Here is a 12,878-nt window from a genome sequence, read left to right as displayed (position 1 = left end):
GCTTCAACTTCCTCCTCCCCCGCTTCAACTTCCCCCGCTTCAACTTCCTCCTCCCCTGCTTCATCTTCCTCCGCCCCCGCTTCATCTTCCTCCTCCCCCGCTTCATCTTCCTCCTCCCCCGCTTCATCTTCCTCCTCCCCCGCTTCAACTTCCCCCGCTTCAACTTCCTCCTCCCCTGCTTCATCTTCCTCCGCCCCCGCTTCATCTTCCTCCGCCCCCGCTTCATCTTCCTCCTCCCCCGCTTCATCTTCCTCCGCCCCTGCTTCATCTTCCCCCACCCCCGCTTCCTCTCCCTCCTCCCGTCACTCATCGTCTTAGTTGTAGTAACTAGCGTTCAGCGCTCGTGCAGCTGTCCTGGCTTTTCCCGGCGCTGGAGTCGTCGGCGGTAGATCTGAACGTGACTCACTGCCAAACACACCGACCATCGGACGATTACTGAAAACACCGACCGCTCCGACACGCTGACCCGACTGCCAGGACCGCTGCACGGATCCGATTCACTGGAGACCCCAGCAAGCATTCGACCAACACTCTGGAACATGAGCACAAGGTTTTACGTGTCAGCTGATCCGTTAGCTGCGTTTTTAACTCAACATTCACTGAGAAGCTTCAACGTTTCGGGTCAGCGCCGTGAGCAATGAGGTAGAGTTCTGCTGCGGTCGGACGGATTCAGAGACAGAAGTATTTTGGTACCAGTTCCTCTTAACTGTGCTCGACGACATCTGAACTTTTGATCCCGCGTGTGGAACCAAGCGCTGAATGTTTGCTGGGTCAGCACCAGAACTAAAGGGCACAAAAACATGAGCTGAAGGGAACGAACGCCTTTCTGTGGAAACACGAGTGCCTCACGGCGCCACCCCGCCGCTGTTGGGCCAGTTTAGACGCTAGAGACTGTGGTCGTAGAGCTGTAGTTTGTATTTGCACTGAGGCCTCGGAGCTGCCCGACCCGCTGACAGAAGAAGGGAAGACTTTCTGCTGCTGCTTCTGACTGTGCAGCCGTGTTCGTCCCGTCCCGTGCGCTCCGGACTAACGAAGGATCTCGATCTGAAGACGTAGACTAACTTTAGACTAGCAGAGGTTTGTGATCTGACCGGTCCTGTTTGGACATGAACAGCAGAGAACTGGATCATATCTGACAGGATCTGAAGACAGAACAGAGACTGTCTGAACTACCAGAACCACCACGAAATTATATCAAGATATCAAGTTTCCCTTTCTGTGAAATGACACCTGAAACATATCTGCTCAGCTCGTCTCCAAGCCCGGCCCGAGCTGTTCTGAGGCCCGAAACACAACAGAGAGCTGCAACTACAATTCATCACAATACAACTGCAAATACTGCCCAGAACCGTGACCCGGTCCACAAGTTCAAATCAAAACAACACAAAGAAATGTTCATTTTGTACCTTCATGTTTCTTCCTTTAGTTAAAGTGTCCAAAGACTCCAGAACGTCCGGATTCTTTCACTGACCTGGTTACTTTAACTCAACCACATCTGTTGACAAAGTTTCAGACTATAAACTTCAAAATACCAAGAAATCACTTTTAATTATGAAAGTTTAGAAATTAATCTCGACGTTTCTTTTCCAAACGTTGTTAAATGTTACATTTTTATCATAAATTGCACATTTTTGATTAAAAGATTTATTTTGTGTCGTAAAAGTTAAGTTTGGTGTCAAAAACAAAAATAATATTTAATGATGATGGAAATAAATTTTAGGGGTTTAAACCACATTTATCTTCTCAGTAGAGTTTGTTTAGGAATCAATTTATTTTTTTAAATGTCAGTTTACAGTTTATATTTGTTACAAACACACAAAAATAGATTTTATTTGGAAAAATGACTCAAATTTGTTTAATTACAAAAGTTTAAAATCTGATAAATCTCAAAGATTTTCTTTTGTTTTGATATGAAACTTCTGGATCAGCACCTGAAAACCACCAGAATAATATCTGGCCCATAAGTTTGTTACTACATTTCTTGTACAGATGATTAGTTCAGTTGGTACCAGAACGCGTTCATGTGGCCACAAACAGAATTCTGTAGTTCTGGACTGACGCGTTGGACCCACAGGTCACAGTTTTAAAATGTTGTTGTGTATTTTAAGACGCTCTCGTCAAACGTTTGGTTCCGACTCAGTGAAGCGTTGGTAAAGTTCTTGCAGGTGGCCCAGTATTTGGTGTTCCTCGTCTTAAATCTGTTATTCTCGGGTCGGTTCCGGGATCAAACCACGATGAGGCTGGACGGACCTCCTCAAGTCTTTGGGCACTTTAACAAACTCAGTGTTAACGTTCAGAAACATTCACGAGTTCTGGTGTGAACCGACCTCGTGGCTCGGGCTGACTCATTCTGTCTCAAACACACGACGACTGGACAGAACACGGTTCTGAGGCGTCGGTGTGAGTTTGACTGTAGAGAACAGACGAGTGTCGACCCGTCAGAGTCTCACGCTGCATTCAGGATGTACAGGGTGCTGTCAAAATAAGAGCCACGAGTCTGATGGCTTCCTGTTGTGGTCCCTACACAATAAAAGATCAAATCTGACTCTTAACTAACTTAACTTCATTTAGTTTTGGTTCATTTTAATTGAAGAGTTTTTATTTTAAGTACGAGACGTCTCGTCAAAGACAGAATCTCATAAAGTTTTAATAACATGAATATTTGATACGACAAAGATGAAAAGATCCAAACATCCAAAGATGAAAAGGTGGATGTGTTGAATCTAAAGAAATCGTTTTAAATCGTGGTCGTGATGTTTAATGTGAGCGGAGCTGCCTCTGACTCGCTCATCATTCTGACGGCACCTTGTATCAACTCAGAAAATATAAAACTAAAAAAAAGGAACAAATCAGTGAATGTGTGTCAGGAGGCCGGCGGACACTTCAGTGTTGACTGTAGATGATTTGTCATTGTGGCCTTGTGGTTCAAACACCTGAAGTCTTTACCTGTTGGATCTGAAGTCCGTTACGTTTCACTCTTAGATATCAGACGTACTGTACATACTACTACCGCTTAACTATTCTGTTTCTACTCGTCATGACAAAGTAATTCTTGTGGAAATGTTGCTTTAGAGGTTTGTTTTTTAAAAGTTGTTGTACATGTGAATCATCTTTACCTGAGCCACCAGCTCTCATCACGACAGTTCAGAGACTCGGCTGTCGGTCGAAGTCGTCCGTGGACGCGGAGAAACGTCTGTTGGAAAAGAAACACACGAGTAAAAACCCGACAGACGAGCTGCAGACGACGTCCGAGAGCTCAGCACCGTCACTCTTCTTCGATTCTTTCTCTTGCTTCGTGTGTGTCCAGTCAAACTTGTACGTCTTTGGTGCCATTCTTGTGCATTGTGTCACTTAAATCTGAGGGGTGATCTGAGCCGGATCATCGTCACTGAGTTTTAATGTGTGTGTGTTGAACAAAATAAAATGTTGCAGTTACGTTTGTCGCCTGTTTCTTTACAGGAACATCAGTCTGATTAAAACACTCAGCTTATAAAGTCTCTTCACTTTATTTTAACAATAGAGCAAACTTATTATTAACTCATATTCCATAAATCCTGTCTACTTTTACCAAACAACACAAGTTTGTTTTCTACAGAATCTGACGAGGAAGTTTCACTTTAACAGTTTGACAACAAGTGTCCTGAAATACAGCTTCTAAAATATGAATATAAACCTTCACAATCTTTAACTGACTGACAAAAATATATTTTTTGTAAAAGTTAAATTATATCGACCATGATTCCTTTTAATACTTTTTATAAGCTGTTTAAGTTTTTTCAGCTCAACTTCATTTTAAATCAATCAAAATCTGTAATAATCCTAAAATGTGGTTTCACATCAACAGATTTGACCAGTTTATGTCGTTAGTTTGTCTTTAACAGGAACGTTTCAGAGTTCATGAAACAGCCTGATGATTACTAACGGCTGTACTCAGGTCTGATCACATCACCTCATCACGACCTCTCCCGCGGTCTCCGTCAGGCGCCACCGACTCCAAGAGCACAAGATCTTTAGCGGCGCTGGTGTCGTACCGCTGTCGTCCAAACGGGCCCTAGAATCAACAGAACCTGAAAAGTTCCTCGTCGTCACTTTAATTATCAAATATAACCATAAAAAAAGGTGATTTTGTGTCACTCACCACACCGACGTCTGTAGCTGCTGAGGCAAACGTCACGTTAGCTTCCAGACTGACACGGTGAATCCTGGAGGTCCAAAACCTTCACATTGATTATCGTGTGACATCTGTTCACCAGCTCTGACGTGAAGACATTAATGAGCTACGTGCTAACGAGGATAATGTGACCTCGTGTTTAACGTCAGTTTGAACTCGGATATAAATCATGACGTGATTTGTTCATCGATAACAGCTGAAGGTCACATCTGATAGTGACCGTCTGTGGCTGCTGAGGCTAACGTAACGTTAGCTTTGTAAACTGACAACGTTCACAACCTCCACGCTCGTTAACTTAAACAGTGATTACGATCTGTTCACCAGCTCTGACGTCGAGACTCAACAAGCTGATTTAAACCTGAAGTCTGATTCAGCTGTTGGATTAAAACTTTAAACAAACATCTGAACATGTGACGGTCGGAGCGTCGAGTCGTCTGCTGACGCTCCACAGCTGTTTAAACTGTTCAAACTATAATGTGTAAAAACAGTCGAATAAAAAAGCAACTTTAAATCACTTCTCAAAGAAAAAGGAAACTAAACCGTGGACCTCACCAGACATTCAGAACCAGCGTCGGGTCGACTGAACCGGTTGTTGAGGTTCAGATCAGACGTACAAATGAGCGACGACATCAGATGATTTTTTATAAATGTTTTATTGCAGAATGAGCAGATTTATGATGAAAAGGCACCATGAAAACTATACACGTGTTTCTGTAGGAAATTCTGGCTAACGCTTGGTTCTGATTGGCTTCTAGAACTGTTCAGTTCACTAACACATCGACTGTAATCAGCTCTCGTTAACAACACAGATGATCCAGAAGCTGAGCTGCTGGGCTCTAATCGTCAGAGACCAGAACAGAACAGCCCTGGACACTGGACCAGAACCAGTCCGGGACGCGTCGCGTGGAAACTACAGACAATCAGCGCCACAGTGAGTCGGCGACGTCCCGGCCGATTCTTTGTACATCTGAATGTAAAGCGTATACAGACACATAATGTTTCCCCGCTGTCGTTAACGGTCAAACACAAACATCAGGTACAAATTCAAAGACTCTCGTTAACGACTCGCATCGTAAATTTAACGTCACATTAACTTCATTTGTTGATTATTTCCATTTTTCTGCTGCCGTATCTCAAACACTGGACCGTCCACAGGTCCGGTTAAACATCCCGTCAGAACTCAAACAGCTGCTGTATTGATTCTGATATCGAGCCGCGTGAGAACCGTGCTGTCGAGTCTTTAAAGGAACAGTTCACCCAAAAGTTAACATTCAGTTATCGTCTCCTCAGCCGCTTTAATCGTGCTGATGGAAAAGTCTGGACGGTCTCCTGCACGCTAACGCTAATGCTAATGCTATTAGCTGAACAGCTACACTGAAGATCTCAGCAGGTAAAGGTTCTGTTCATAATAAAAATATGAGTCAGAATATTTCCTTTCTTCACATTAGTGAGTTCATGCTGTCGGCATCTCCAGCTGAAACTACAGGCTGCCAGACTGTCAGAGACGGGCCGGGCCGGGCCGGAGCTAGCCTGTTAGCATGCTAACTTCACGGTTGTTTCTTCACACTTTAATCTTTTGAACATTTTAAACTCAAATTCTGGACATATCTTACAAAAGTATCAGTTTTACATCGTCTATAATTTCCACATTTTTTCCACAAAACTGTCGAACTGCATCAAACTTAAGACGAAGCTTCATTCGGTCGTCATGACATCAGTCAGTGTTAGCATGAAGCTAACGGTTAACGTGGGTCAGCTGACTACATTCACTTCAGTGTTTGGACGCATTTCACCTCTTCAACCTAAAATAACACGAATAATTAAAAAAATCTGACTGAATCATTTTTCATGTTCGACTCTCAGCAGAGAAACATTTATATTTTTATATTTTTATTATTTATTGTGCAAAAACGCTGATCACCAACTCTAATCACCAGCTCAGTGTGTCACTAACTCTACATCATGGTCATTAATCATTAAACGTTATGATTATAAAGGTTTTGTGCATTTCAAGAAAAAGATTTAACTTCTTTAATTTTTTGATCAAACTCTAAACTATGAATATCATAATTCTGTCGGCCAACATGTCGTCAGATCTCTGCATGTTTTCAACCTTCATCCTTTGATTTCTGTCCTCAGTCTGAGCCTCATCATCATCATCATCATCATCACCATCATCATCACCACCATCACCACCACCATCATCATCACCACCATCACCATCATCATCATCATCACCACCATCACCACCATCATCACCATCATCACCATCACCATCATCATCGTCCTCAGTCGAACACCTGCAGCGTCTCCTGGAGGATCAACGTGTGAAGTGTTGAAGGTTTGTTTCATGATCAGCTCAATTAATATAATATTGTACTTTAATACGGACGCTTTGATAATTAAAGGAGCAGTTCACCCAGAACCACCTCCTCCTCTACGCTGATGACGGTCCGCAGAACATCTCTGGAGCTTCACAGTGAAACAGAGTTGCAGCGTTCAGCAGCTGGAGATGATTTAAAACGGAGAAAATGAAAATAAAACATTTGAAGCGGCGCTGACAGCGACCCGTTCACCGTCAGTACGTCAGCTGAGCTGCGTCTCACTGTGAAGCTCCAGAGATGTTCTGTGGACTGTCATCAGCGTAGAGGAGGAGATGGTTCTGGGTGAACTGCTCCTTTAAATCATTCATTGTCTGATGGATTTACGTCACAAACTGATGAATCAGCGGTTCTGATCAAACTGGACTCGGCGGTGAAGAGGCTCAGACTGCAGCCGCTCCAACATTAATACTGAGAGGTTCTGCTTTGGAAAACGAGCTTCAGTCCAACAGACCCGAGTAGAAAACAGAGTCCAGAGTCCAGAAAGTGTTCGGATGAACTTCAGGCAAACGTGGCAGAATATTCTCTCTGCCGCTCTGAAAGTCAGTCGGCCCGGTCCGTTTGAAATGTTCCTATGGAGACGAGCTGAGGAGCTCCTGCCTGCGCCGCATGATCTCCACAAACTTGGCGTGGTCCGCCGCCGCCTGAGGATCAAGAGGGCGAGAAAACAGCAGGCTGCAGCGTGAAAATAACAGATGAAGGAGGAGGAGGAGAGGAGGAGGAGGAGGAGGGAGGGAGGAGAGAGGAGGGGGGGAGGAGAGGAGGAGGAGGAGGGAGGAGGGGGGGGAGGAGGAGGAGGAGGGAGGAGGAGGAGGAGGGAGGGAGAGAGAGAGAGAGGACGGGGAGGAGGAGGAGGAGAGAGGAGGGGGGGAGGAGGAGGAGGAGGGAGGGAGGGAGGAGGAGGAGGAGGGGAGGGGGGAGGAGGAGGAGGAGGGAGGAGGAGGAGGAGGGAGGGAGAGAGAGAGAGAGGAGGGGGAGGAGGAGAGAGGAGGGGGGGAGGAGGAGGAGGAGGGAGGGAGGGAGGAGGAGGAGGAGGGGAGGGGGGAGGAGGAGGAGGAGGGAGGAGGAGGGGGGGAGGAGAGAGGAGGGGGAGGAGGAGGGGGAGGGGGAGGAGAAAGGAGGAGGGGGAGGGGGAGGAGAGAGGGAGAGAGGAGGAGAGAGGGAGAGAGGGAGAGAGGAGGGGGGGAGGAGAGAGGAGGGGGAGGAGGAGGGGGAGGGGGAGGAGAAAGGAGGAGGGGGAGGGGGAGGAGAGAGGAGGGGGAGGAGGAGGGGGAGGGGGAGGAGAAAGGAGGAGGGGGAGGGGGAGGAGAGAGGAGGAGGGGGAGGGGGAGGAGAAAGGAGGAGGGGGGAGGGGGAGGAGGAGGAGGAGGAGGAGGAGGCCATGTGGAGCTCAGTGGGTGCTGCCTTCGTCAAAAGACTCCACCCCTGAGTCACAGGTGCTGGCTGCCAGTTTCTCCTGCCGCCTCCTCATGATCTCCTGCAGCTCAGAGCCTGAACGCTTCTGGAGACGGAGGAGAGAAGGAGGAGGTGAAGAGATGGAGGAGAGGATTGAGAGGTGAGGAGGAGACAGCAGAGAACAGACAGCTGGTTAGTGTCCGGAACAGAAATATAAAATGGATCTTCACGTCTGAAGCTTCTGAGCGTCTACGCAGCGTCTCCGACACGAGCAGCAGAAGATTTTATCGGAGGTTAAAATCTTCCGGTCGGTCTGAACTCTTTACACGGACTCAACCAACCTCGGGAGTCTGTGGCTGCTGCAGCTGTGGAGAGCATGCTGTCAGCTGGTTGAGTCAGGGTGCATGCTGGGTAATGCAGTGCTGCTTTCTAAAACCGGTCGCACAAAGATGGGTCACAGCGCTGCGTCTCGTCTCGTCAGCGAATACAAAGTGACGGTTTAACAGCAGGTTTGTACAGAAGATCAAAACTGACTCCACAAAAATTAATTAATTCATAAATAAAGAAACAAACAAATATTTGACTTAATGAATGTGTTTGTTTTTATTTAAACTACACACGGTACTTTTCTGTAACGTAGAAAATAAAGTAAGAAATTAAAACAAAGACATTTTTACGTATTAATTTATTCAACTATGTATTTTATTATCAATGTGTGTTTTTATTTGAGCTTTCCTAAAGTTATTTTATTATTTATTTAATGTAAATATGTTGTGAGTTTATTGGAAAATAAGTTGTGTTGTTTTGTTGCAGTCTCCGTTTTTTGAGCCATTGTCGACGTCTTTGTGCGACCGGCTGGAGCCGGTCCACAGAACCTCACATGACTTTTATCAGCGACGATCAACGATCAATAATTAACTGACAATAATCATCAGATCGTCTCCACGTGGATTTACAGACGATAACTGTCAACAAACAGGAGCCTCTGAAATAATCTGTACTTCAGCATCACCAACAGTTGGTTCTGTTGTGGTTCTGAGCGGTTCTGAGCAGAGCAGTTTGTCGGTTCAAGCGCCGATGTGAAGAAAAATATCGAAGTGTTTCCTTCAGTGAGTCAGAAACTCTGCAGCAAAATCTGAGATAAAATCTCATGTGAGGCCTGAAGAGGACAGTTCAGTTTTTATACAACCGGGTTATTTGTCTTTCTGTTGTTATGGCAACGGGTCGTCACCGACACAAAGTGGACCAACACCAGGTTGTACAAAAATGATCATTTCCTTGAAGTGACTCGTGATCATGTGGGACCTGAGGCAGCCATGTTGGAAACACCTCTACAGTTAGCTGGCTGCTAGCTGAAGCTAAGCTAGCACACAGAGCACAGGTTGGTCTCTGACATCGCTACATCCTGGTCTCTACAGGGCGGGGCGGGGGGCGGGGCGGGGGGCGGGGTCAGATGGCAACAGGAAGTGGAATGTTCTGAGCAGGTTCATTGAGGAGTTTAAGGAGGACTGAAGACACAGCAGGAGGACAAATACTACCTTAAAATGCTGCTACACATGAAACGCCTGCGACTTCGTTCTGACGGCCAGAAGCAGGAAATCAGTCGACAACAGCGATTTGTTTTTAGCACAAACAGCTGAAACCAGATGGGACACGACATCCAAGTCACAAGTCACAGGTCGTGACTATGAAGCCAGCAAGCCAAGTCCAGCAATCACCAGTCAACACCAACAAGGTCCAAATGAAGACGAGTACGTCCCGGTCCCAAGTCACCAACAAACAAGTCAAGATAGCCAAGTCCCAAGTCCAAGTCAGAAACATCAAGTCCCAAGTCCAAGTCAAAAACAAGTCCAACAAGTTTGTCCGGGTCTGGAGTCAAGACAAAACAACAACAAGACAAGAGAGTCAAGTCCCAAGTCAAGTTCAATTCAAACAAGTCCCAAGTCAAGTTCAATTCAAACAAGTCCCAAGTCAAGTTCAATTCAAGACCCACAAGTCCCAAATGAAGACGATTATGTCCCGGTCCCAAGTAGAGACCAAAACACAAGTAAAGACGGCCAAGTCCCAAGTCAAGTCAAATTAAAGAGTCCCAAATGAAGACCAGTGAGTCCCAGGTCAAAATGAACAAGTCCCAAGTCAAGACCCACAAACAACAAGTCAAGTCAAGCAGCAGGATGTCAAATAATTGTGAGTCAGGGTCAAAGTTCACTTGCGAGTCTCTTTTCATTTTGTCGAGTGTGAAGTTCGTCCTCTCGTCTGCTTTGAGCTCCACTTTAAAAGTGGAACTGTTCCTTTAAATCTGGCCAACAGAAGGAAGTCGCGAGCGTCTGCTTGTGAACACGATACCTGAATGAATGTGGTTACAGACTGAGAAGATCAAAGGAGGCTCAGAAGAACACCTGCAGGTGGAGATAGACACCACACACCAGACCAGGGATAGAGAGCTTACAGACCCTCAACAGACTGCGGGACAGGACATCAAGTCCACCCGCCCCACACAACTCTTCATACACTTGCAGATGCAGAAAAACACAAATGATGTCATCAGAAGATTTATGTTGAGTTTTGGTGACATCATGTTTGACCTTTGACACCCACCTCCAGCGCCGCCTTCTGGACGGTGACCTGGCTGAAGACTCGAGCGCCGTCGTCGGGACAAACCGTCTTCAGCTCCTCTTTGTTGAGAGAAAACAGCTGAGCTCCGGTCAGAACGCCGAGGCTGGTGATGGTCCTGCACAGAGGACAGAACCGCCACAGTCAGGTCCGACCCAACACACACCTGGACTCACCTGGAAACACCTGGAGACACCTGGACACACCTGGAAACACCTGGACTTTTTTTTTTTTCAATCTAGATCAAATTTTCCAGTCCTCACTGAGGTTACATCTGTTTTCTACAGTCAGTGGACGAGGAGATGTCAATAAATGTGACAGAACATTAATTAACATTCTGATGATTCATTATTGATCCAGTGATCTGCAGCACTGAGCTGCTAATGTTTAACTGCAGACACACTCACACTGGACTGAAGCCTTTGGCCTCTAACCAGGCTCTGACGTCGTCAGGTGACGAGTCGTAGGTGATGCTGACGGACGGCAGGCCGCCGCTGCTGCTGCGAGAAGGAACCTGAAACTTCTTCTGAGTGCTGCGACCCAACGTCAGTCTGTGCATCAGCTCGTCCTGGACCTCCTCCATGTTGGACTTCCTGCCTGCAGGGGACACGATGAAATGAATTTGATTTGAGGCCAGTAAGAGACCGTCGGGTCAGAACATCCCAGAATATAACTCTCTAATATTCGAAGTATATTTCAAATATTGAATCATCTTTGAATCTTACAGCACTTTTCTTAAATCGCTATGACTCAAAGTGTTTGACTGGACTCACGGTTGACGGCCGCGGGCCTCTGGTTGCTGTGGTCCCTCATGGCGACGCTGCCGTTGTCGCTGGACGTGACGCTGTCCTGGCGCTTGACCGCGCCGCTGCTGGCCGGCTTGGCGGGCTCGGCGACTGGAGGAGGCAGCGGCGGCGTGGGGAGCCTGGCGGGGGCCGGAGGGGGCGGCGTGGGAGCCGGAGGCATCGGGGTCACTACTGGTTTACTGGGGATGTAGTCGGTCCTGGTGGTCTGCTTCTGACAGAGGACAGGTGTTCAGAGTTACAGTCTGAAGGGCTTCAGACGCCGTCGCAACAGAAAACGTCTGAATTCAAACATTTAATAATGAAGTCGGTGTGAAAGTCGTGTCGTCGGTTTGTCGTTTACCTCGTTCAACTCTCCCAGTAATTGCTGGAGACGTGAAATGAAACATAAAACATAACAGATGGTGGCAATGAAACGGTGAAACAAATGTTTGAATCACTGCAGGAACTCAAGCAACTGATTCACCCTGAACTACACACGAAGATCAAACGGAAGAAAAACTCTTAAAGGAACAGTCACACCTGTCAGGACAGTCCTGTCAGATTTGATGTCCAATATGTGTTAGCTTAGCTTAGCATAAACACTGGAAGCAGAGGGAGACTGCTAGCCAGTATAGCTACAAACTAGCTAGCATAATCAACAAGGTGGATAACTGGTGTTAAAGCCTAGCTTAGCACAAACACTGGAAGCAGGGGGAAGTTAGCGAGCGTCCCACAAAACATTTGTTATGTCGTGTTAACGGTGGCTACAAACAGTGAACATATACAACATTATGCTAAGTGTTAGCAGCTTGCATAACTGATTTATTATAGCTTTCTGCATCTGATGATTGTCGTTTCTAGATGCAGGCTAGCGTAATAAATATCATGATTATAACTAAAGTTTAAGGTCACTAGCGGTTTGTAGCTAATAATACATATACATACATACAGCATACAGCCATAGACAAATGAAAAGTTGGCAATTCTAGCATGATGCTAATTGTACATAGCTAGCTTAATTACTGGTTGGTGGTTACATGTCGTACTCTGGTCGTGGACTGTAGCATACAAACATACTAGGGCGTGTTTAGCCTAGCTTAGCACAAACACTGGAAGCAGAGGGAAAGTGCTAGCCTAGCTGCATCGAAGGAGGAAATCAAATCCTGCTTCATGTTGTGTGTCGTTTATTGACCAGGTGTGAGAATAGATTTATAAAAAGGAGATGTTGTAGTGTTTGTCCAGCAGCGACTGTTCCTTTAAGGTTCTCAGTGAAGAGTCACTGCAGGAGTCTGGAGACAAACTACTGAGGAGACTAGAGACACTCGTCAGCACTCGTCCTACCTTGAACAACTCAAACTCCTTCTTTGGCATCATAAGCTTAAATAATGAAGAACAGAGACATGAGCGGAGGTGAGACGGTGATGTAATGAACTGGTGGTGATGTCATCAGGCCTCCAGGTGTCCTACCTGTATGGTGTGGCTGTAGATGGGCTCTCCTCTGCCGGTGATGTCCACGGCCTTGGTGATCTCCAG

General features: G+C 46.3%; 1 protein-coding gene and 1 long non-coding RNA gene across 10 annotated transcripts in view; both read right to left on the bottom strand.

Moving 5' to 3' along the window:
* eps8a (EGFR pathway substrate 8a, signaling adaptor) overlaps positions 1-12,878 on the bottom strand; it is a 43,178-nt gene that overhangs the window by 2,141 nt on the left and 28,159 nt on the right. For 6 of the 9 annotated variants that reach the window (XM_073480771.1, XM_073480776.1, XM_073480772.1 and 3 more), the window contains 5 exons: positions 12,813-12,878; positions 11,334-11,577; positions 10,968-11,157; positions 10,546-10,678; positions 7,883-8,053 (listed from right to left, as the gene is read on the bottom strand). The exon at positions 12,813-12,878 is cut by the window's right edge and continues 75 nt beyond it. In XM_073480771.1, coding sequence (XP_073336872.1) covers positions 7,943-8,053; positions 10,546-10,678; positions 10,968-11,157; positions 11,334-11,577; positions 12,813-12,878 — 744 coding nt within the window. In that variant the 3' untranslated portion in view covers positions 7,883-7,942. Of the gene's footprint in view, positions 1-7,881; positions 8,054-10,545; positions 10,679-10,967; positions 11,158-11,333; positions 11,578-12,812 lie in introns of those variants that run through there. The other 3 variants (XM_073480777.1, XM_073480779.1, XM_073480778.1) reach the window with 3 other exon arrangements.
* LOC141008419 (uncharacterized) lies at positions 429-6,821 on the bottom strand. Its single transcript, XR_012180069.1, has 3 exons — positions 3,950-6,821; positions 3,117-3,193; positions 429-532 (listed from the first exon to the last, which is right to left on the bottom strand). It is a non-coding gene; the product is annotated as an uncharacterized lncRNA (long non-coding RNA).

Source organism: Pagrus major, chromosome 14, assembly GCF_040436345.1.
Source record: "Pagrus major chromosome 14, Pma_NU_1.0".
NCBI lineage: Eukaryota > Metazoa > Chordata > Actinopteri > Spariformes > Sparidae > Pagrus > Pagrus major.
This window is presented reverse-complemented; position numbering and strand designations above follow the sequence as displayed.